Source organism: Dryobates pubescens, chromosome 25 (genome assembly GCF_014839835.1).
Source record: "Dryobates pubescens isolate bDryPub1 chromosome 25, bDryPub1.pri, whole genome shotgun sequence".
NCBI classification, from domain to species: Eukaryota; Metazoa; Chordata; class Aves; order Piciformes; family Picidae; genus Dryobates; species Dryobates pubescens.
The window spans coordinates 1,038,697-1,061,741 of NC_071636.1; the positions used below are offsets into that span (position 1 = coordinate 1,038,697).

General features: G+C 63.2%; 3 protein-coding genes across 4 annotated transcripts; 1 reads left to right on the top strand and 2 right to left on the bottom strand.

Annotated features, from left to right (window-relative positions):
• Positions 1 to 2,934: 2,934 nt before the first annotated feature.
• On the bottom strand, positions 2,935 to 5,894 carry SLC35E4 (solute carrier family 35 member E4). Its single transcript, XM_009910258.2, has 2 exons — positions 5,105 to 5,894; positions 2,935 to 3,638 (listed from the first exon to the last, which is right to left on the bottom strand). Exons 1-2 carry the CDS (start codon positions 5,721 to 5,723, stop codon positions 3,211 to 3,213), a joined length of 1,047 nt encoding a protein of 348 aa, XP_009908560.2. The 5' UTR covers positions 5,724 to 5,894; the 3' UTR covers positions 2,935 to 3,210.
• A 590-nt stretch (positions 5,895 to 6,484) lies between these two features.
• TCN2 (transcobalamin 2) lies at positions 6,485 to 11,635 on the bottom strand. Of its 2 annotated transcripts, XM_054173008.1 has the most exons (10): positions 11,581 to 11,635; positions 10,718 to 10,907; positions 10,538 to 10,606; positions 8,745 to 8,887; positions 8,488 to 8,649; positions 8,221 to 8,396; positions 7,613 to 7,787; positions 7,281 to 7,473; positions 6,969 to 7,090; positions 6,485 to 6,866 (listed from the first exon to the last, which is right to left on the bottom strand). In XM_054173008.1, the coding sequence occupies exons 1-10, from the start codon at positions 11,633 to 11,635 to the stop codon at positions 6,805 to 6,807; spliced, it is 1,347 nt and encodes a 448-aa protein (XP_054028983.1). In that variant the 3' UTR covers positions 6,485 to 6,804. The 2 variants fall into 2 exon arrangements, with proteins under 2 accessions (XP_054028983.1, XP_054028982.1); XM_054173007.1 differs by lacking the exon at positions 11,581 to 11,635 and having other exon boundaries at positions 10,718 to 11,236.
• A 1,368-nt stretch (positions 11,636 to 13,003) lies between these two features.
• PES1 (pescadillo ribosomal biogenesis factor 1) lies at positions 13,004 to 21,240 on the top strand. The gene is made up of 15 exons (XM_054173181.1): positions 13,004 to 13,145; positions 13,545 to 13,624; positions 14,243 to 14,396; positions 14,485 to 14,594; positions 16,143 to 16,314; positions 17,129 to 17,218; positions 18,125 to 18,241; positions 18,399 to 18,476; positions 19,077 to 19,166; positions 19,379 to 19,509; positions 19,646 to 19,771; positions 19,882 to 20,066; positions 20,154 to 20,287; positions 20,587 to 20,754; positions 21,096 to 21,240. Exons 1-15 carry the CDS (start codon positions 13,122 to 13,124, stop codon positions 21,180 to 21,182), a joined length of 1,746 nt encoding a protein of 581 aa, XP_054029156.1. The 5' UTR covers positions 13,004 to 13,121; the 3' UTR covers positions 21,183 to 21,240.
• The last annotated feature ends 1,805 nt before the right edge of the window (positions 21,241 to 23,045 follow it).

A 23,045-nucleotide genomic window follows, 5' to 3' on the forward strand; every position in this document is an offset into this window, starting at 1 on the left:
CCCCAGGCCCAGCACAAAGGCTGCCTGCAGGACCCCCTGTGCCCAGCACAGTTCCACCACCAGTCTCCACAGGGTCACCTGGAGCAGCTGGGCATGTGGCCAGCCCCATGCCGCTCCAAAACCAGATGGGCAAAGCGAAGCCACAGGTGGAGGCAGTGTCCAGGCAGCCCCTGGTGCCAAGTAAATGAGTCAGTGGACAAGAATGGGCAAAGTGCTCCCTGGGGATGGGCTCCTTGAGGTCCCCTGGCAGGGACAGCATGGGTGGGAGGCCCCAGGAATGCCCAGAAGAGGCCCCTGGGGCCGCCCTGGGTCTGGCCTTTTGCACGGAAATGGAAAACCGAAGTGACTCTTCCACCCTCCCCATTGTGGAAACGCCTCTGAAGTGTGAGCCCAGAAAGCAAACAGGGCTGTGGCCGCCACACTCTTGGCCAGAAAACAGACCACTTGCCAAGAACTCGGAGCCCTTTGAGCTCTCTCTGGGCTGGGCACTGCTCCAGCCACGATGCGTGGGGCACCCTGGTAAAGCTGGCACCCCCGGTGGGCACACCACAGCACCGCAAGGGAGCTGCCCTTCCTCCACCGTGCGCTGAGGAAGGCGGCGATCCTGGGACGCGCCTGGGATCGGCCTCAAAACTCCCCGCCAGGATGAGCTTTGGAAAAACACCGATGTTTGGGAAAGAGGGTGGGGAGCCGGCAGGGAGGATCCCCGGGGGCAGCGGACGCCGCGGGTGTGGCATGGTGGAACGATGTGAGTCAGAGAGCTGGAGAAGGATTGGATGTGTGAGGCCAGCAGACAGGATGCTCCCCAGCGTCACACTGCCCCGGGGCAGGGCGCAGCCAGCCCCCGGCCCGACTGACCCCTCGCTGGCCACCCGCGGCCGGTGACTCCTCTCCTTGTCACCGCGTCCCTCCCATGTCCTGTGTGCGTGGGGTCCCAGCGCCAGCCCTGGGGCTGCTAAACCTCAGCGGCCTCTCCACTAGGGCACGGTGGCGATGATCACGGTGGGCACCGTGGCCTCCCCTTCCCCAGGGAGCTGGGACACCCCGCGACAGCCCTGTGCCTCAGTTTCCCAGGCGGTTCCTCCTGTCCTGCCGTGACGCCGGGCGGGAGATGGCCCCAGGAGCCAAGGGTGGAGTACGACAAAAATAGAGCTTTATTTTGGGACAAGTGCAATCAGAGCTGGGTCCCTTGGCCCCGGCACGGTGTGCGCGGCAGCAGCCACAGGGACACCGTGTGCCATGGTGCCCGCGCCGGTGCCGGGCACACGCACGCTGGGATGTCCCTTTGGCAAGGCAGGAGCGCGCCGTGCCGCGGCCCAGCACCACCCTGGAGCGCTGGTGGCTGGGTCCGAGCTGCCCCCGACGCCATCGCAGCGAGAGAATCCTGGGGACGCGCCGCAGCCCTGCACGCCGGGAGGGATGGGGCTGGAGATGGAGCTCTGTGGTTGGGAGGGCAGGGAGGGGACCACGACGACACTGGCAGCACCCCCAGCAGCTCTTGTGGGACCGGCATGACACGGTGGGGCTGGGGACAGGAGAGGGGACGCTCACCCACCCCATCCCCATCCCCGGGCGTCCGGTTTGGCCACGGCAACCCTGCGCACGCCCAGCCCCAGGCTTACTCCAGCCAGCAGAGCTCGGCAGCGGTGCACACGTGTGTGAGCACACACCCCCTGCTCCGTGTCCCTAGCCAGGGCAGCAGCTGGCTGTGTGCCCGCAGCCACGACCCCGAGCCAGCCCAGCCGGCACGGGCACAGGGGGACACGCGTGCGCAGGCCGAGCGCACGTGCACACACACACGGATCTGTGCACACACAGAACCTGTGCCCACACAGAACCTGTGCCCACGTGCACACACACACGGATCTGTGCACACACAGAACCTGTGCCCACGTGCACACACACACGGATCTGTGCCCACAGAACCTGTGCCCACGTGCACACACACACGGATCTGTGCACACACAGAACCTGTGCCCACGTGCACACACACACGGATCTGTGCACACACAGAACCTGTGCCCACGTGCTCACACACACGGATCTGTGCACACACAGAACCTGTGCCCACGTGCACACACACACACGGATCTGTGCACACACAGAACCTGTGCCCACGTGCTCACACACACGGATCTGTGCCCACAGAACCTGTGCCCACGTGCTCACAGAGCTGTGCACAGACACGCTCACACATGCATGAGATCTGCTTGCACATCAGAGCCCTCACACACCAACACGTCTCCACGTGCACGCAGCCACACGCAGAGGCCCACTCTGCGCAGCAGAGGTGCACACAGAGACAGCTCCCTGCACACACACAGCCTGTGCACAACAGCACAGAGCTGTGCACACGAAGACACACACAACATGCCATGCACAGACACTCCCATCCACACAGAGCTGTGCATGCAACAGCCTTGCACAAAGAGTTTGTGCACATCAGCACATCCACGTGCACAGAGCTGTGCACACCAGCACACGCATGTACAGCTCTGTGTGCACCAGAAAACACACGGTCACAGCAAGCCATGCACACCAGCACACAGGTGTGCACAGCACCACGCACCTTAGCTCATCTGTGTGCACACACCGAGCCATGACTGCCAGCACACACGTGTGCACACAGAGATGCGCATACCAGCACCCATGTGGGCACATAGAGCTGGGCACACAGAGCTGTGCACACCAGCACCCACGTGGGCACACAGAGCTGTGCACACAGAGCTGTGCACACCAGCACCCACGTGGGCACACAGAGCTGTGCACACAGAGCTGTGCACACCAGCACCCACGTGGGCACACAGAGCTGTGCACACCAGCACCCACGTGGGCACACAGAGCTGGGCACACAGAGCTGTGCATACCAGCACCCACGTGGCACACAGAGCTGGGCACACAGAGCTGTGCACACCAGCACCCACATGGGCACACAGAGCTGGGCACACAGAGCTGTGCACACCAGCACCCACGTGGGCACACAGAGCTGTGCACACAGAGCTGTGCACACCAGCACCCACGTGGGCACACAGAGCTGGGCACACAGAGCTGTGCACACCAGCACCCACGTGGGCACACAGAGCCATGCACCACACTGGTAGGTGTGCACACCAGCACACGTGCACCTGCACACGTGCACCTCCAGAGCCACGCTCTCCCATGGCCTGCATCCCTCCAGGCTCCCATCCACCCCTGTCCCCGCTGGGGACCCTACTCCCGCCTGGGCCGGCCGCGTCCCGGCCGCTGTGCCCAGCCCGCGGCGATGAGGTCCGGCTGGTGGTACATGAACATCCCGGCCAGCATCAGCCCGATGCCCAGGTAGCTGAGCCCGCTCAGGTGGCTACCAAAGAGCAGGCGGGAGAGCAGCAGGTTGCCCACCACGGCAACGTTGCCCAGGACGTGGACGGTGAGAGCAGAGGTGAGGGAGAGAACGCAGAAGGTGGCCAGGTTGTAGAGGACGGAGCCCAGGCAGCTGAGCAGGACGCAGGCCCAGAGGGCGCCGTCGTAGCGCAGGACCCCCTCCCAGGAGGGACCCACCTCCAGTGCCACGGCTGCCCCGAAGAGCAGGCAGAAACTGGGCAGGGAGGTCAAACAGAGCAGGGTCAGGGCATCCAGACGGTCCTCCTGCAGCAGCAGACCTGGAGAGAGGACACAGACAGTCAGCAGTGCAGACACTCAGGTACCCAGCACCCGCAGGGCACCCACCGACATGAGCCCTTGCTCTGTGCCCAAGAGGTTAAGAAGTCCTCACCCTCCCCAGGAAGGGGGAAATGGCAGGGGGAGCCCCTTCCATGGGCCCCAGTTTGGGAACACCTTGGTTTGCAGGTCACCCCAGACGGGGGCCCAGGGTACCACAGGTCAGGGTTTCACAGGGCAGTTTCCCCACCCCGATCTGGACCAAACATGGGCTCCATCCCCTCACACATACACCCCACACCCCCCATCCCGGTTTCTGGGCATGTGGCCTGTCCCCTCCATCTCCCCATGTCCCCCCCAAGTCATTTGAGGACAGCAGGCACAGCCAGGCCAACTGCCTTACACAGGCATGCACAGGGGGGCACAAGCTGTGTCCCCAGAGCCACCCTCGTGTCCCACTGGCGACAAGGGCAGCAGGGCGAGTGCCAGGTGGTGATGTACCTCAGATGGCCACAGCACCCCTGGTACAGCCACCAGTGGTGCCCCTGGGGATCTCGGGGGGCGTGCCTGCTGCTCGGCCCCATGCCAGCAGCTGTCCCCACAGTGCCTGCCTGAGTCACCGGCTCTAGAGGAAATGTTCCCAGTCTGGCCAAAAAACAACCTCCCTGCTGACTGCCAAGGACATTGTGGCCTGGGCAGCACAGTGGCTGCCTGTGTCCCCACACATGGGGACAGCACTGCTGAACACGGGGACTTGCAGGGGACCCAGCAACCTGCAGCGCTGGTGAGGGGAGCCCGTGGGGATGGGGCAGCTTGGGTGCCCCTGTGCCACCTGCTGTGGCACAGGCACATGGGATAGCATCACTGGGAGCCAGGGACAGAGGAGGGTCACATCACCCTAGGGCCTGGAGTACAGCACAGCCCTGAGGTGACAGCTGGGTGGATAAAGGTGGCACTAGGTGACCCACTGAGTGGCACCAGGGAATGAGTGAGCAAAGGGTGGTATTGGGTGACATTGAGGGCAGAGGGTTGCACTGGAGTGATGCCAAGGTGGCACCAGAGACAAGGTGAGCAAGGGATGGTGCTGAAGTGAGCCTGGGGTATCACCAGGGACAGCGTGCGGAGGAGGCAGCGCTGAGGCTGGGGTGACACGGAGGGTGACACCGGAGACCAAGTGGGCAGCAAGTGACACTAGACAGGCAGTGGGTGAAACTGGGGTGGCACTGGGGCCAAGGGGGCACTAGGGTGATTCCAGGGCCAAAGGGGACAGCAGGTGGCACTGGGGTGGCACCAGGTGTCAGGGTGCCACGAGGGTTGGAGCAGCAACGGAGTGGCACAAAGGCCAGGAAGAGCAGGGAGCATCACTATCCCCAGGGTGGCAGTGAGGTGACACCAGCAGCCCTGTGCCCCGGGGGCCATGCCAGGGGAGGGCAGATGAGCAGGGCGGGGACAGGCAGGTGGCACTTACTCTGCTGTATGGACTTGAGGGCGCGGAGGACGGTGGCGGCCAGGAGGAAGCCGCAGCCGGGCTGGTGTAAGCGGAGGCCACCGGCAATGCTGCAGGCGGCCCCGGCACAGACGGGCCCCATGGCGACGTACTGCAGCGGGTGGTGCCGCCGGCCCCCCAGCAGCCCCGACAGCACCAGGGTCACCAGCGGCGTGGTGGTGGCCACCGCCTGCGCCACCTCCAGCTGCACGTAGCTCAAGCCCAGGTTGCCCAAGGCCACGCTGGTGCAGAAGGTGAGGCTGAGCAGATAGATCCTAGCGCGGGGCCGGGGGACCGGGGGGGCCGGACCCCGCGCCCAGCCCAGCGGATACCCCACGGCCACTCCCGACAGCATGTGGAGGGACGAGAGCAGCAGCGGGTAGCGGAAGCCGTGGGTGGTGAAGATCCATTTGTTGAGGCTGGCCATGGTGGTGCCAGTGCCCAGCCAGGCCAGGACGGTGAGGGTCAGGGGCAGCGACGGCCCCGGGGGCGGCCGATCCCCCTCCGCCTGCCCCGGGTCCGGTTTCCAAGGCCGAAGGGTCCTCTCGGCAGCTGCCATCGTCATCGCTGCTTCATCGCCCCGCCGGGAACGCAGGCACATGAGCACCGGCTCCGCTCCCCCCCGCTGCCACCCTCCACTCTGCCCCGTCCTCCCGCGCCGTGCCGGTACCGGTGTCGGTGCCGCCGGTGGCAGCGCTGGTAGCGGCGGTGGCGGCTCCCCCGTTCCCAGCGGCAGCGGCGGCGTTGGCGTCACCCACTCCGGGGGTGGATGGCGGGGGGGCGGTGGCAGGACTCAGCCCCGGGGTGTCGGTGCCATGTGCCAGGGAGGCGGCGGCAGCGGCCGGGAGCGAGCGGGAAGTTCGGTGATGGCGGGGAGCGGAGGGACGGAGGCTCGCCGCCGCCTCCCCGCCGCCGTGCAGCGACTCCGGGGGGGGGGGGGGTCCGGGAGTGCCCGCCCGGGGATGCCGCCCGGTGCAGCAAGGCCTGCTGGGAACCGGCGGCCATGAACCCCGGCCGGAGCCGCTCACCGGAGGTAGCCGGAGCTCGGGCCGCCTCCGTGCTGACGGCAGCGGTGGGGCTGCGTCAGAGCCCCGGCTGAGTCAACGGCGGGCAGCGGAGCCGCCGCCATCGCTCCCCCAGCCGCCGCATCCGCGCCTCAACCCCGGACCGCCCCGGGCTCCGTTCGCTGCCGGCCTCTCTTGGGTGGTTTTGGGGGTGGATTACATCCCGGGAGGAAACACGCAGGTTTGGGACACACAGCAGGTCCCCCGCCGGCTGCCTGGGGCCACCGCGGTCCCCGAGCCCCTGGGCAGGTAAGGGCTCTGTGGGAAGGGCTTCTCCCCCCACGGCATCTCCCGGAGGTTAACAGAGGGGGACGGCCCCAGCTGGCAGCTTTTGGGGACAAGCTTGGATTTGGATTCCCTCCAGACAAGCTGCTCTGGGGACCCCAAAACTGGCCACTCCCCATGGCTGCCCATCCCGTCTCTGAGAGGTGCTGGGACTGAAGGAGCTGCTGGTCTGGGTACTTCCACCGTGCCCACAGGGCACATCCTCTGTGTGTGAAACCCTCTGTCTCCTCCTCCTCCCCTCCCGGATTTGGGGTGCGGCGAAAGCAGGAGGCAGGGAGCCGGCAGGTCCGGTGCCCACGGTGGGCATTTCATTGCCATGGGCCCTGGCCCCCTCTACCACTCGCTCAGGCGAAGGATGATGGTGTCCCCATCGTGAGGTCTGTACTCGGCAACACCTGCAGACACAGGCACAGCGGCCCCAGGGGGTGAGAGTGGCCGTGGGGGGCTGCCCGGGCCCCCCGGCTGCCCTCCCCCTGGGGCCCCCAGCCATCACTCACCCATCTGCAGGCTGGTGCTGGGCTCAGTGAGGAGCTGCCAGTAGCGCCGCTTCCGCTGCTGGGCTTCCAGTCCCAGCACGCTGATCAGAAAGGGGCCCTGGGGGGTCTCCTGGGTGTCAAACCTGGCAGGTGGGGAGGGAGGGGGTGGGGGTGAGTGTCTGGCCCAGCACTGACAGCAGGGGGGCAGGTCTGCTTCTAAGGGAGCTGGGTGGTGGGGACTGGAGTAAGACCCTGGTAGAGGTACAGGGCAAGTGGCCACCCCAGGTGCGATGCCCAGAGGGTCCTTCCACCCTGGCACGGGTCGCCACCTACGTGAAGTCCTGAGGTTCCTGGGCAGCAGCTGCCCTGAGCACATCCAGGAGGGAGGCACCGGCAGGCACGGGCACCAGCTGGTCATAGGGGCGGTGCTGGGGACACCCTGGCAAGGGGCATTCCACCACCAGCTGCACCATGATGGTCCCCAGCACCTCGGGCAGTGGCTCAGGACTGATGGGTGTCAGTGTGTCTGTGAGAAAGAAGCCACCAGGTGCTGATGGACACCAAGGTACCAAGGCACTGGTGGACACCAAGCCACCATTGTGGTGGCATCTGTGCCAACCCCATCCCAGCTGCCCACCATTTCCCTGCTTCACCCTGGCTCCTACCTGGCTCCTCCTGGCAGCGCATGGAGGTGATGTCCAGGTAAGAGTGGCCATGCAGCACCGGCAGCACCTGGGCCATGGTGGCAGCGGTGGTGAAGGCATTGAGGTTCTTCAGCAGCGCAGCCATGGCCTGGCCATACACTCCCTGCATCTGGCACATCTTGCTGGCAATGAAGACCTGGGAGCAGGAGGGAGGAAGGTGGTGGGGCAGCAGCCTGAGTGGGAGGTGGGTTGGGACCAAGGGCACGCCTCTGCCCCAGGGCACCTCCCTCTGCCCAGGCACCTGCTTCTGCACCCATGGTGGCAGCCATGCCTGCATCTGCAGCCACACCTGCACCCACTTCTGCACATGCACCCATATTACACCCACAGCTGCACCCAAATCTTTCTCTGCCCTCACATCTGCACCCACCCCTGCCTCCATACCCACCCCTGCATCCCAGTCTGCACTTAACATCCACCCTGCACACCACCTTGCACCTGCACCCACACCTATCCCTGCACCCACACTGCACCCATTCCTGCACCCATTCCCACTCACACCTGTGCCCCAAACCACCCACACACACACCCCCCCTACCCCTGCAGCCTCCCCGCACGTCTTCCCCCACCTGCATGGCCCACGGCGTGCTGTAGACGTTGCCGAAGAAGCCGTCGGGGCGCTGCTCCTCCACCATCCTCCTCCTCACCCTGCGCCTGGCCGCCCGCAGCTCCGCCGCCAGCCGGGACCTCACCAGCCGCCCCCTCTCCAGGCAGGTGAAGGCCAGCACTGCCACGGCCTCCGTGTCTGCAGGGACACCGTGTCACACGCTCCAGGTGCCACACACCCGGCCGGGGGTGCCACCACCCTTGCCTGTCCTCGGCGGGGGGACCCTCACCCACGGCGCTGCCACCAGCGTGCCTGAACTTGTGGTGGTGCTCAGCCTCCAGGAGCCGGCGGATCACCTCCTCCCGCACCCGCTTGTGGTGGACACACAGCGCCAGGACGCCCAGGCCGTACTGGTAGTAACTGGTGAGGGGGTGGCCGTGCCGCCGGGACCCTGGGGAGGAGGTGTGTGTCACTGGGGTGAGCCGGTGGCGCCGTGCCTGGACGTGCCAGCAGAGGAGGGGGTGCTCGCCGCTGGGATGCTCTCACCTGCCCAGTCCTCCTCCAGGTGGTGCTTCAGCCACGTCACCAGTGAGCGCTGGGAACTGGGATCCGGTGGGGGGCAGGTGGCACGCAGCCCCAGCAGGTACAGCGCCAGCCGCCCCGTCTGCGGCCCCTCCGCCTCCGCACCCCTGCAAGCCACCGAGCTGTCACTGCAGGCCTTCGCAGGCAGGCTCTCCCCATTCTTCCTGTAGCCCCCTTCAGGTACTGGGAGGTTGCTATTAGGTCTCCCCGGAGCCTTCTCTTCTCCAGGCTGAGCACCCCCAGCTCCCTCAGCCTCTCCTTGTAGCAGAGCTGCTCCAACCCCCGGAGCATTTTCCTGGCCTCCTCTGGACCCTCTCCATCAGGTCCAGGTCCTTCCTGTGTTGAGGGCTCCAGACCTGGACACAGCACTGCAGGTGAGGTCTCAGCAGGGCAGAGGGGCAGGATCCCCTCTTTCCACCTCTGGCCATGCTGCTTTTGATGCAGCCCAGGATGTGATTTGCCTTCTGGGCTGCAAGCTCACACTGCCTGCTCCTGTCCAGCTTTTCATCCATCAGCACCCCCAAGTCCTTCTCCTCAGGGCTGCTTTCTATCCCCTCCTCCCCCAGTCTGTATTGATAGTGAGGATTGTTCCAGCCCAGGAGCAGAGCCCTGCACTTGCTCTCATTGAACCTCATGGGGTTCACCTGGGCCCAACCTCTCCAGCTTGTCCCAGTCCCCCTGGATGACATCTCATCCCTCGGTGTAAGTTAACATGACCAGAGGAAAGCAAATACTAAATAGAGACCACAGGATTAGGCACAGACAGCAGATTGCTGCTGGCAGCTACAGGATGTGTAAGGTGAGTCCCCACACCCCCTGACAGGGAGCTATCAGCCCACACGTGTGACAGACATGCAGGGGACACACACAGCACACACACACACATGCAGCTCACACATGTACATGCTGCTCACACACACAGAGGACACACACACGTGTGTACATGCTGCTCACACACACAGAGGACACACACACGTGTGTACATGCTGCTCACACACACAGAGGACACACACGTGTGTACATGCTGCTCACACACAGGACACACACGTGTGTACATGCTCACACACAGGACACACACGTGTGTACATGCTGCTCACACACACAGGACACACACACGTGTGTACATGCTGCTCACACACAGGACACACACGTGTGTACATGCTGCTCACACACACAGAGGACACACGTGTACATGCTGCTCACACACAGGACACACACGTGTGTACATGCTGCTCACACACAGGACACACATGTGTGTACATGCTGCTCACACACACAGAGGACACACACACGTGTACATGCTGCTCACACACAGGACACACACGTGTGTACATGCTGCTCACACACACAGAGGACACACACACGTGTACATGCTGCTCACACACAGGACACACACGTGTGTACATGCTGCTCACACACACAGAGGACACACACACGTGTGTACATGCTGCTCACACACAGGACACACACGTGTACATGCTGCTCACACACACAGAGGACACACACATGTACATGCTGCTCACACACAGGACACACACACGTGTGTACATGCTGCTCACACACAGGACACACACACGTGTGTACATGCTGCTCACACACAGAGGACACACACACGTGTGTACATGCTGCTCACACACACAGAGGACACACACGTGTACATGCTGCTCACACACACAGAGGACACACACACGTGTGTACATGCTGCTCACACACAGGACACACACGTGTACATGCTGCTCACACACACACGCACGTACATGCTGCTCTTGAAAGCCGTGGCATCCCGGTGCAGGTGGCCGTGGGGTGGTCCAGCTTCCTCCAGGGTCCTGTGGAGATGCGGTGTCAGCAGGGTGCCAGGGTGGTGCTGGGGACAGGGTACATCCCCTAGAGGCACATGGCCGGGGACCCGGTGCCTCCCTCCACACCTCGGGACTTACCGGTTGTAGCGGCTCTGGAAGGTGTCCTGCAGCCGCGCCAGGTACTGCTGCTCCCCGGCCAGGTGATGGTCCGCAGCCAGGCGAAGGGCCAGGTAGACGCTGGGGTCGGGGTCCCGCCCCAGGTCGGACGCCAGCCCCAGCAGCCGGCCGCTCAGCGCCTGCACCGCTGCCGCTGCTTCCCCCGGGGCTTCTGCCCACCGTGGCCCAGGGAGAGGGAGTGAAGGGTGATGGGAGGCAGGAGGGGCCCGAACCCACCTCAGGCGCTGGCCCCACGGCATCTGCAGCCCCCAGCACTGGTTGCGTGGGGACACGGAGGTGATGGAGATCCAGCACCCCGACCCTGCTGTGTCCCCTGTGCCCTCTGCGTCCATCCCTCAAGTGCCAAAACCTCCATTCTTGCCCCCCAAAATCGGGAAGAAACAAGGTAAGATATGACATGAGGTGGGAGCAAAGAATGCCCAAGGTCCTGGGTATGGTCCCCCTCCCACCGTGCCCATCAGGCTGGCAGGGTGCTGGGATGGCACCTCTGTCCCCAGGGACCCTGTGTGGCACAGGAGCAGGTTGGCTCCAGGCTTTGGGCAGGGGAAGGGGGGCACAGGAGTGAGGCTTAACCCTGATGGGCGCTGGGGACAGCTCAGCCTTGGAAAACTCATCCCTGGAGGGGTTTCATGCGGCCAACGTCCTCCCAGGGGCCAGAGCACGGGGCTGGAGCATGCGATGGTGGCCATTGCCCCAGCCTTACTCTTGGGGACTTCTTGGCTACTGCAGCCAGCTCGGGGACCTCCTTTGGGCACCATCCCACCTGGGTCAGACGCCCAGCTCCAGCGGCGTCCCGCGGTGGGACGTCGGGGAGCTGTACTCACCGCAGGGCTGAGCAGGCAGGAGTGCAGCCTGCAGCAGGACGAGGAGCAGCCACATGCCGAAGCAGGACAGTGGGGGCTGAGGCATGGTTCAGCCTGGCGCGGCGCGGCAGAGGCAGGCAGAGCCCGGCCGAGCCGAGCCGGGACACTGCTGGGAAGAGGGAGTTCTTGTCAGAGGCTGTTTCCGCACTCCGGAGCCGAGTCAGCAGAAACGGGAAAGGAAAAGGACTTCGGCTGGAGGCGAAGCGAAGGGAAGAGGAGGGAAGTGTGGCCCGCCCCAGGCAGGGTAGAGATAAGCTGCTCCCAGCTGCTCTTCCCTCCTGACTACTCTCTGACCTGGCACAAACTGTACGAACGTCCCTGGATGCCATGCCACAGCCGGGGCAGCATGACCCAAACTGTCAGTGTGGGTCAAACCGACCGGTCACATTTAGCCCCCACCCCCCAAAAAAACCCAGAGGGGATTAAAGCACGCGAGAAAGAGAGGAAATGGACTCAAATTACACCACAGGGGAGGTTCAGGCTGGGTATTAGGAGAAACTTCTTCACTGGAAGGGTTCTCAAACACTGGAACAGAGTGCCCAGGGAGGTGGTTGAATTCCCATCCCAGGAGGGGTTTAAAAGCTGCAGAGATGTGGTGCTGAGGGACAGGGGTTAGCACCAGCCATGGTAAAGAATCGTCGGACTCGGTGATCTTAAAGGTCTTTTCCAACCAAAATGTTTCTGTGATTCTAAACCCCTGAGAATCCTGAACCCTCTGTCTCCACAGCCTCTGACAGCAGTAACTCTGCTGCTCCCCTGGAACTGGGTTTTCATTAGCAATCTGGATTGATCAACCCAGTTTAGCAGCTGAGGGGTGCACACAGGGGTTCTGAACCACTGCAGGCAAGGGAAGGGAAGACACACCGCTCCCAGCCCAGAAGAGGGAGCCTAGAAGCTGAGGATGATGCCGTGGAGCCAGCAGACTGCCTCCAGCTGCAGAGGGGAGGAAAAGAAGCAGGGTCTGGGCAGGGGCTTTCCCGCAGGGGCTTTCCCCTAGCGACAGCGTGGTCCAGCCAGGCTTGTGCCTCGCTATATCCCAGCAAGCCCCGCGGCGCCAGGCGAGAGCCCCGTGTAGCCCAGCCAGGCCTGTGCCTCGCTATATCCCAGCAAGCCCCGCGGCGCCAGGCGAGAGCCCCGTGTAGCCCAGCCAGGCCTGTGCCTCGCTATATCCCAGCAAACCCCGCGGCTCTACGCATTATCCCAGCGTGGCCTGTCCTGCAGGACCCCCTCCTGCCAGGCCCCTCGGGCTGCCCTTGGCGCGCCTGAGCTGGCGCGGCCTCGCCGCTTGCCCACAGAATCTGCTGTGGCCGTCCTGCCCCGCCGTACCCGCGCTGCCCTCCTTGCCCCCTGTGCTCGCTCTACGTCCCCCGCGACCGGCGCAGGGCGGCTTTGGCTCCGGTAGGCTCCGAGGCTGGGGCGCAGGCAGGGCGGAAGCAGGCGGAGGGGAGGCAGGCCGGGGGCCTGCGGCGCTGCGGGAGCACGCGGGCAGCGGCGGCGGTGCCATGGGTGGGCTGGAGAAGAAGAAGGTACTGTAGGGCTCCTGGCAGCCTCCACCCCCTCCCCTTTCCCCGACCCCCCTTCAGTGGCCGTGTTCACGCTCCCCGTTGCCGTCCTGTGTCGTGCCTCCCTCACGCCGCTGCCATCCGTCCCCCCGGTGCCGGCGCTTCCCCCCGTCTCTAGATGCCAGCGATGCCCCTTCGCGGTGGCAGTGCCCACATGTGCCGTGCCCCTCCACCCCGTGCCCGGTCCCCCGTCCTTCCAGCTGGCCGTGCCCGGCTGCCACATTTCATATCCCTCCCACCCCGCCGGTTCCCGTTTCTACTCCATTTCCAGCCGCTGTGGCTCCGGGGCAGCCCCCCTCGGTCGCGGGGCATCCTGAGCCTCTCCGGTACCGAACTGCCCCTGACACCCCTTTTTTTCCCCAGTACGAGCGGGGAGCCGCCACCAACTACATCACCCGCAACAGGGCGCGGAAGAAGCTGCAGCTGAGCCTGCCCGACTTCAGGTGTGCTCGGGGACTACCGGGACCCCCTGGAACGCCTGAACCCCATCGTGACTCCCCGGGGGTCCCCCTAGATCTCCTGAACGCACCCCCCCTCACTCACACAACTCCTACAGACCCCCTGAATCTCCCTATGGCTCCTGGATCCCCATCGCCCCCTCCTTCCAGAATCAACCCCGTGACTTCCTGGGATCACCCTGAACCCCTTCACAATCCATCTGAGCCCCCTTGGGCCCCCTTCCAGGACTCCCTGAACAGTCCTTGAACCCTCCTGTAAACCCCAAGAGGTCCACTTGAACCCTCCCTGGGTCCCCTAAATGCCCTACCTCAGATCCCTCTAGAGCCCCCCTGAACCCCCTTCAGATGACTCTCACACCTGAATATTCCCAGACCATCCCCGACCTGCTGAACCTCTTCTTAGGACCCCCAGACCCCTCAGGAGGAGACCAAGCCCATGGTGGGTGTGTGGGGTGGCCCTTTCCATAGGGAGCACGATCGTGTGTCCTGGGGTTTCAGGCTGCCCAGTTTTGGGGTTCCCCACCCCAAGGGGTGGCAGCAGTGGAGGGGAAGGCTCCAGGGGTCCCCTGCTCTCGGGGGTCTCACCCCTATCACCATTCCCAGGCGCCTCTGCATCTTGAAGGGGATTTACCCCCACGAGCCCAAGCACAAGAAGAAGGTGAACAAAGGGTCCACAGCACCCAGGACCTTCTACCTCCTGAAGGACATCAAATTCCTCCTGCATGAGCCCATTGTCAACAAGTTCCGGGAGTACAAGGTCAGTATCCTGCAGGGTGCCCTTTGGGAGGGGCTGCCCAGGGCTGAGCTTCCCCTGCAGACCCCCCGGGCTCCCCCTTGCCCCGCAGGTGTTCGTCCGCAAGCTCCGGAAGGCCTACGGCAAGAGCGAGTGGGGCACTGTAGACCGGCTGAAGGACAACAAGCCCACCTACAAGCTCGACCACATCGTCAAGGAGAGGTGAGGCACCTTCTGCTCCTTCTGGCAGCAGCTTTCCCTCTGGTCATCTGGACCCCTGGAGGCTTCACCATGTCGTAGAGTCATGGAATGGTTTGGGTCGGAGACGACCTCCCGAGGCCGGCGAGGCCAAAGCGTCAGCCTGAGAGCAGCGTGGCTGTGAAACTTAATCCTGGCATCACAGAGTCAGCCAGGCTGGGAAAGACCTCAGAGGTCATCAAGTCCAACCTATGACCTGATCCCTAACACCTCCTGACAACCAAACCATGGCTCCAAGTGCCACATCCAAGCCTTTGTTGAGCACCTCCAGTGATGGTGGCTCCACTACCTCCCTGGCAGCACATCCCAAGGGCCAATTCCTGTTTCTGGGAGGAACTTTCTCCTCACCTCCAGCCTAAACTTCCCCTGGCACAGCTTGAGACTGTGTCCTCTTGTTCTGGTGCTGCTTGCCTGGGAGAAGAGACCAACCCCCACCTGGCTACAACCTCCCTGCAGGGAGTTGTAGAGAGCAATGAGGTCTCCCCTGAGCCTCCACCAGGCTAAGCAACCCCAGCTCCCTCAGCCTCTCCTCACAGGGCTGTGCTCCAGACCCCTCCCCAGCCTCATTGCCCTTCTCTGGACACATTCAAGTATCTCAATGTCCTTGAACTGAGGGGCCCAGAACTGGACACAGTACTCAAGGTACTTCCCTACATCTGAGCCCCAGAGCTGCTGGGTTGCTCCTTGGGAAGCCAGGAGGACCTGGAGCTGGTGGAGCTGACAGGAGAGCACTGAGCATGGTTGGATTTTGTGACCTTCAAGGTCTTTTCCAACTTAAAAGAACTGTATGAGCACAGGGTGGGGGCTGCAGAGCTGTCCCTCTACTGGAGCCTTCACCGTGTCCCTGCCTCCTTACTGGAGCCTTCACCGTGTCCCTGCCTCCTTACTGGAGCCTTCACCGTGTCCCTGCCTCCTTACTGGAGCCTTCACCGTGTCCCTGCCTCCTTACTGGAGCCTTCACCATGTCCCTGCCTCCTTACTGGAGCCTTCACCGTGTCCCTGCCTCCTTACTGGAGCCTTCACCGTGTCCCTGCCTCCTTACTGGAGCCTTCACCGTGTCCCTGCCTCCATACTGGAGCCTTCACCGTGTCCCTGCCTCCTTACTGGAGCCTTCACCGTGTCCCTGCCTCCATGCTGGAGCCTTCACCGTGTCCCTGCCTCCATACTGGAGCCTTCACCGTGTCCCTGCCTCTTTTGGGCTCCAGTTCTTGGGGGTTCTGCTCAAACTGCTGTCTGTTCCTCACCTGCAAGTGTGCTGCATGCTGGTTGCAGCGACACCTGAGCTCCCCAGGGAGCGCTGGGCCACCCTGGATGGCCGCTGTGGGCTCCTCAGTGCCCGTGTGGGACACCCCCATGCCTGTGGGTCCCCAGCTCTGGTGGGAGGTGCAGGAGATGGATGCTCCCTGGTGCCTGGTTCCTTTCTCACGGGAGGCCTCCACCAGCGCCGGCAGCTCTCGGGGGACGCCGCCGGAGCTGGGTGCGATTCCTCCCCCCCCTCCTGCCCGGGCGCAGGTACCCGACCTTCACGGACGCTCTGCGGGACCTGGACGATGCCCTCTCCATGTGCTTCCTCTTCTCCACCTTCCCCCGGAGCGGCAAGTGCCACGTGCAGACCATCCAGCTCTGCCGGCGCCTGGCCGTCGAGTTCCTCAACTACGTCATCGCCTCCCGCTCGCTGCGCAAGGTGAGCGCCCCGGGCCCTGCCCCTCAGCAGGCTGCAGGGCTGCGGCTGGCAGCCCTGTGCCCCAGGAGAGCATCAGGCCAGCTCTACTGGCAGCTTCAGGAGGGCAGTGAGTCCCAGCAGGCCGTCTGCGGCGCTCCCACAGTCAGCCTGCAGGTCACAGGCTCCCAGGGTGTCAGGGGCTGGAAGGGACCTCCAGAGATCACCCAGCCCAAGCCCCCTGCCAGAGCAGGAGCAGAGACTCCAGCACAGGGCACACAGAACACATCCAGATGGGGCTGGAGAGGCTCCAGAGCAGGAGACTCCACAACCTCTCTGGGCAGCCTGCTCCAGGGCTCTGGGAGCCTCCCAGGGCAGAAGTTCCTCCTCCTGCTGAGCTGCAACCTCCTGGGCTGCAGTTTCCATCCCTTGCCCCTTGGCCTATGCCAGGCTGCAGCTGAGCAGAGCCTGTGCCCTGCCTCCTGCCCCCCAGCCCTCAGAGATTTAGAAGCATTCCTTAGATCCCCTCTCAGGCTTCTCCTCTGCAGCCTCAGCAGCCCCAGGGCTCTCAGCCTCTCCTCCCAGGGCAGTGCTGCAGTCCCTCACTCATCCTGGTAGCCTCTGTTGGGCTCTCTGCAGCAGGTCCCTGTCCCTGCTGAGCTGGGGAGCCCAGGGCTGGATGCAACATTCCAGCTGTGGCCTCAGCAGGGCAGAGTAGAGGCGGTGGAGAACCTCCCTGGCTTTGCTGGTCACACTCCTAATGATGAGGAAAAGGTTAAAGAGAAGGGAGAGCACCCTTGGCCTTCCTCCCCCTGAGCTGTCACTCTGTTCCTCACAGGTCTTCCTCTCCATCAAGGGCATCTACTACCAGGCCGAGGTGCTGGGGCAGCCCATCACCTGGATCACCCCCTACACCTTTGCCCACGATGTGAGTAGCTGGGGAGAGCAGGGTGGGATCCACACTGCCACAGCCCCATGGGGCTGAGGAGCCTGGCACCACAGGGCCCAGCCCAGGAGGCATGTGGGGACACAGCCCTCCTCCACCCCACTCTGGCTGGCAGTGCCCCTGTCCCCCCCGTGGCTGGCAGTGTCCCCGTGGCTGGCAGTGCCAGTCTACGTGGGTCTTTATGTCATTTTGTCAACCATTAAGATCATTAAGCCATTAAAGATTAACCTGCAGGAATGAGGCTGGTGGCACCTGGGGAGGAGGTGACTCAGACCCTGCCCCCTCTGCCAGGATGGTTGTGCTGCATCTCCTGTGCAATCCAGACCGGGTGAGGGGAGAGCTGTGGGTGCCGCCGTGCCAAGGCAGCCACGTGGCACCTTGCCAGAGATCTTCATGGCAGGCAGAAGTTCACCACACAGCAAAGCTCTCTTGTTTCACTCCCAAGGCTTGGCACAATTGGGTTGGGGCTTTCCAGCTTCCTGGCCTTTGGTGTGGTCCATGCTGAGCTCCGCTCCCCTGCTCCTGCAGCATCTCCTTGGCCACCCCAAGGCCTTCCCAGACAATGACTTCTCAGGCCCTTAAGTTCTGGCTGTTGTGCTGGCTGAGTCCCTGCTGGGTTTGGCACCTGGTGTGGCTTTACCATGGCCTCCACTCCTCACCTGGACCGAGCCACCAAGGCCTCCATCCGTGCTGGGCTGTGGTGCTCGATCTGGCCAAGCAGATCCCTTCGTGGAGAGCTGGCAGCAGGGCCCAGGGAGCTCTCCCTGCCCCGGGGTCTGGCCAAAGACCTCCAGAGCTCCCTGTGAAGGGAGACAGGATCCTCCCTGTCCTGTTGGGACAGATCCTTGTGCCTGTCCTGGTGTCCTCACCTCCCCCCCGTGCCTGCAGCACCCCACAGACGTGGATTACCGAGTCATGGCCACCTTCACCGAGTTCTACACCACCCTGCTGGGCTTCGTCAACTTCCGCCTCTACCACTCCCTCAACCTGGTCTACCCCCCCAAGGTGAGCTCACCACTTGCCTTGGGGCAGCCTGGTGCTTCCTTGGGGCTGGTGGGACCACCCAGGGTGGGGGATGTGAAGCAAGCCCCTGCTGGAGGGTCCCAGTGGTGGAGGGGAGGATATTCTGGGGGCTCCTCCATGCCTTCCTGTTGCCCCCCAGATCGACGGCCAGGCTGATGCGGAGCTGAAGCCCGTGGAGGGCAAGGAGTATGCCATGGATTCAGAGAGCTACCTGGAGGTGAGGGGCACTGCCACCCCTGGGGGCTCTGGGAGGATCCTGTGTGCTGTGGGTGTGCTGACCACAGGCAGAAGCCCAGCATGGTGGGATTTTTTGAGGGGACCTCTGGAGATCATCCAGCCCAAACCCCCTGCTCAAGCAGGGACACCCACAGCAGCTTGCCCTGGAGCACAGTGCCCAGGGGGGTTTGGAAGCTCTCCAGGGAAGGAGACTCCACAACCTCTCTGGGCAGCCTGCTCCAGGCCTCCAGCACCCTCACAACAAACAAGTTTTTCCTCATGACCTTCCTTCTGGCATGGAGGACTCTGTGTGTGGGGGTCAAGGAGCAGAGCCAGCTCCCTGTTTAGTGGAGGGTCCTGGTGCCAAACTCCTGGCCAAGGGAGGAGCTGTGCCTCCCTTCTGCACGGTGGGAACCCTCCACAGCCCCATGCTGAGCATTGCAGGGCTGGGACAGCACCTGGAGAGGGCTGAATTTCTGTCAGGTCCCTTGCTCTTTTGACCTCTTGCTCTGAGAAGTCACCTCACACCGTGAGGCTGCCCCTTCTCCCAACCTCCAAGCACTGTTTGGACCTCTGACACCTTCTTGGTCTCCTGCTGCAGAAACTGTCAGCTCTGAGTGCCAGCCTGGCACGTGTGGTGGCACCAGCCCATGAGGATGAGGTGGAGATGGACGAGTTCCCAGTGGAGGGGGTAAGAGCCTGGTGGGGGGTGGCTCAAGCCTGGCCATGGGTGATCCTGTCTGCAGGCTGCCAGCCCCTGCCCAGGCACAGGACACTGTGCAGACAGGGCCTGGCGTGGTGCTGGGAGAGGCTGGCGGGAGGGGGGGGACAGCGCTGGGAGACCTCCTTTCAGAGTGGGGCTTGGCAGCACGGGGAGGAGGCTGAATGCTTTGCCCTGAGCAGGAGACAGCAGAACAGATGGACACAAAGAAGAAGGAGCAGGAGGCCCTGGAGAAGCACAAGAAGATGTTCGAGGGGCTGCGCTTCTTCCTCAGCAGGGAGGTGCCTCGAGAGCCCTTGGCCTTCATCATCCGGTACGCGGGGGCCTGGTTGTGCTGCTTCCCTCCCTCCCTTCTCTGGGGCTTTTGAGGCCCAGGTCCTGACCCCCCGTGGGTGAGGTGAGCCTGAGGGCCCCCTGCTGCCTGACTCCTCGCTGGGCTCTGCTGGCAGGTGCTTTGGTGGCCAGGTCTCCTGGGACAAGTCCTTGTGCATCGGAGCCACCTACGAGGCCGGCGACCCCTCCATCACTCACCACATCGTGGACCGGCCGCGGCTGCAGCAGCAGGTCGTGGGCAGGTGGGCTGGGGCGAGCGGCCTGTCCCCAGAACGGTGGCCACGTGGGCGAGCAGGGGTCCCTGGCTGTCGCCACAGGCCCCTGCCTGAGCCTGTGTCCCTGTGCCCCACAGGTGCTACCTGCAGCCCCAGTGGGTCTTCGACTCGGTCAATGCCAGGATGTGTCTCCCCGTGGCTGACTACTTCCCTGGCGTGCTGCTGCCCCCACACCTCTCCCCCTTCGTGACAGAGCAGGAAGGGGACTATGTCCCTCCCGAGAAGCTGAAGCTGCTGGCCTTGCAGAGAGGAGAGAACCCAGGTGATGGGAGGCTCGGAGGGGTTGAGGAGCCGAGCGGGGCTGTACCTGCTCCGGGCTCTCCTGTGGCTAACAGTCATCCCTCTGTAGATGAAGAGAGTGAGGAGGAAGAGGAGGATGAGGAGGATGACAATGAAGAGGAGGAGGATGATGAAGATGAATCTGAAAAGGAAGAAGAAATGAAATTAAGGAAGATGGAAGAGCAGAAGACTCAGAGCAACAAGGTACAGGGTGGGAGCTGCAGGAGGAGGCAGCTTTGGTCAGAGTTCAGTCCCTGCTGGGGCTCTCGCTCGCTGTGGGGTGTCCTGGGCAGGTCCCTGTGCTGGCACCACTGGGGCTGTGCTGTTCCTGGAGAGCTCCTGCAAGTGCTCCCATTCATGAGGTCCTGCAGCCACGCTCCCATTCGTGCCCAGCGCCTTTCTTGCTGGTCTGGAAGGTGCCACAGCTCCGGTGGTCCACGGTGAACGGTGGGGAAGGGAGAGGGGAGGTTCCCAGGGCCCTGAGCTCTCGGGCTCCCCTGCAGGCACTTCCCGTGAAGGTGACTGCCGGCAAGCTGCGGCTGGAGGACAAGCAGCGCCTGGAGCAGGAGCAGCAGAGCGAGGAGAAGCGCCTGGCCATCATGATGATGAAGAAGAGGGAGAAGTACCTCTACAAGAAGATTATGTTCGGCAAGAAGCGCAAAGCCCGGGAGGTAGGAGGGCAGGGGGGCTGCGGTGGTCCTGGTGCTTCCCCACGTGGCTGAAGCCAGCTCTGTGCCTGTCCTCTGCCAGCTCTTGGGCTTCTCCCTCTAGCTGGTGAGGAGAGAGGGAAGGAGGGTGGGCAGGGGTGAGGCTCCACAAGCCTCTGCCCCAGGGTCACCAGGCCTGGGAGAGCTCCTTGCAGTCCCTTACGGCCGTGGCTCGCGTTCAGCAACCAAAGATGCTGCCCCTCTCTGTCTCACCCTGCCAGCTGCACAGACAGCTGGGGGCTTTGGTGGGGTCAAGGGTGGAGCAGCCCTGAGTCTGACTGTGGCCCTTGGGGGTCTCCCCACAGGCAAACAAACTGGCTGCAAAGAGGAAAGCCCACGACACGGCTCTCAAAGAGGAGAAGAAGAAGAGCAAGAAGGCACGGCGAGCCTGATGGGGCCCAGGGGCTCCCACACCCTGCAGAGACCCTCAGCTTTGGCTGGAAACCCTCAGCTTTGGCTGGAAACCCTCAGCTCTGCCCTGGGGCCAGAGCTGCTCCATCCAAACATTCCTCACCTGTACGTGCAGCCTCCCCCTGCGCCTTGCTCGCAGCGCCCTCCGCTGCCGCTGCCCATCCTTGCCCGGGCTGTGGGGCTGGTGTCACAGGGACTGTCCTCTTCATACTGCTGCCACCTCTGCTTCCTGACCTGCAAGGAGGAGGAGGAGGAAGCCAAGAAGGGGCCTGAGCTCTCGCTGGTCCCTCCAGATACCTTCCTTTTGGATTTGCACAGCCCTGGCTGGAGGAGCTGAGCCCCGTGGTGGAGCAGGAGCTTCCCAGGGCTTGGTTCTTGGTTTGTGTTTGTAATTAAAGAAGGTGACACTTCCTGGGGGCTGTGTGGGGGCTGTGTCCTCCCAGCCATGGTGCTGTGTGGGGGCTGTGTCCTCCCAGCCATGGTGCTGTGTCCTCCCAGCCATGGTGCTGTGTGGGGGCTGTGTCCTCCCAGCCATGGTGCTGTGTCCTCCCAGCCATGGTGAGGTGGCACTTGGGGCTGCACTTGGTGTTATGCCCAGTCCTGGGCCCGGTGAGGGAGGTGTGGAAGGGGTGTCCCAAGGTGGGGGTGATTTGCTGTGTGGGTGCTGGGTTGAAGGCAGGACTTCATCCTGGCCCTTCACTGCAGTGTGCCCCCATCTCTTGCTCTGAGGAGTCCTTTGCTGAACACAGCACTCCATGGGTGGCCTCAGAAGTGCTGAGGGGCAAGATCACTTCCCTCAACCTTCTCCAACACCCCCCCACAGCACCACTAGTGCCCTTTTGCTGGCCCAGGGTCAGGATGGTGCCCAGGTCCTTCTACAGAGCTGCTTTCCAGTGTGGTGGCCCCCAGCGAGTCCTGGTGCCTGGAGCTGCTCCTCCCAAGAGGCAGCACTTTGCTCTTCCCCTGGTTGAATCAAATGGACTCAAGCTGGCTCTCAGCACCCAGCTGGGATGGAGCTGACCCTCCCCAAACCTGCCTCTGGGATGAAGGACCAGCAAAGGCTGGCAAAGAGCATGGTAACAGCCACAGCCATGGGTTGTGGCATCTAGACCAGTGACTAAGCTCTGTCCCTTCAGCTCTGCTTCCCAGCAGAGACAACTTCCCCACTCACTCCAACCAGACTCTGCCCCATTGACCACAGCTCTCTTTCCCTCAACCAATTCTCAGTCCACCTCACCACCTGGTCATGCAGACTCAGCCTTCACCTTGCCTTTGGTCACCAGGTTCTCTCCTTCATCCAGTCTGCCTGCCTGCCTCCCTGCCTGCCTCCCTGCCTGCCTTGTCTGTCTTTCCTTCCCTTCTGTCTTCCTAACCTTCCCCTCTTGGAAAAAGAGCTTTGACTCCTTGGGAGCTCCTGCAGCTGCGCCCAGAGCTGGGCTCCAGCGTGGGACAGGACAGAGCCACTGGACACCTGCTCCTGGACACTCAGCCCCAGGCACCGTGTCAGGGTGGTAGATAAGGAGGGGGTGGTGGGACCAGCAGGCAGAGCTGCCAGGCCAGATGACTATGAACCAGTTCCACCACCCCAGTGGCCACCAGCTCCCCCTCTTTCACCAGCACTAGTGACACCTTTTCTCCCCAGTAAAACCTTCTGATGCTGCCCTTGGCCAGGGAGTGTTTGATGGGGCCAAGCCCTGGTCCCTTTGGGGGGTGCCACCACAGTGTTGCTGCCTGCCTGTCTGACCAGCCTCTTGGGCACCCCACCAACTCCCTCAGGACCTCCAGCTCAGGTGTGTGCTTCCCCCAGCAGCCAGTTCTCAGTGTGAGTGCTATTTTGGTACCCT

Coding starts and splice junctions, on each gene's coding strand:
- PES1 (XM_054173181.1), top strand. CDS start 13,122: ATGGGTGGGCTGGAGAAGAAGAAG. Junction 14,397..14,484: donor ACAAGTTCCGGGAGTACAAG/GTCAGTATCCTG, acceptor CTTGCCCCGCAG/GTGTTCGTCCGCAAGCTCCG. Junction 14,595..16,142: donor GACCACATCGTCAAGGAGAG/GTGAGGCACCTT, acceptor GCCCGGGCGCAG/GTACCCGACCTTCACGGACG.
- TCN2 (XM_054173007.1), bottom strand. CDS start 11,088: ATGGACGCAGAGGGCACAGGGGACACAGCAGGGTCGGGGTGCTGGATC. Junction 8,888..10,537: donor ACGGCTTTCAAGAGCAGCAT/GTACGTGCGTGT, acceptor GGTGGCTTGCAG/GGGTGCGGAGGCGGAGGGGC. Junction 7,091..7,280: donor CAGGAACCTCAGGACTTCAC/GTAGGTGGCGAC, acceptor CCCACCTGCCAG/GTTTGACACCCAGGAGACCC.
- SLC35E4 (XM_009910258.2), bottom strand. CDS start 5,723: ATGTGCCTGCGTTCCCGGCGGGGCGATGAAGCAGCGATGACGATGGCA. Junction 3,639..5,104: donor CCTCAAGTCCATACAGCAGA/GTAAGTGCCACC, acceptor TCCTCTCTCCAG/GTCTGCTGCTGCAGGAGGAC.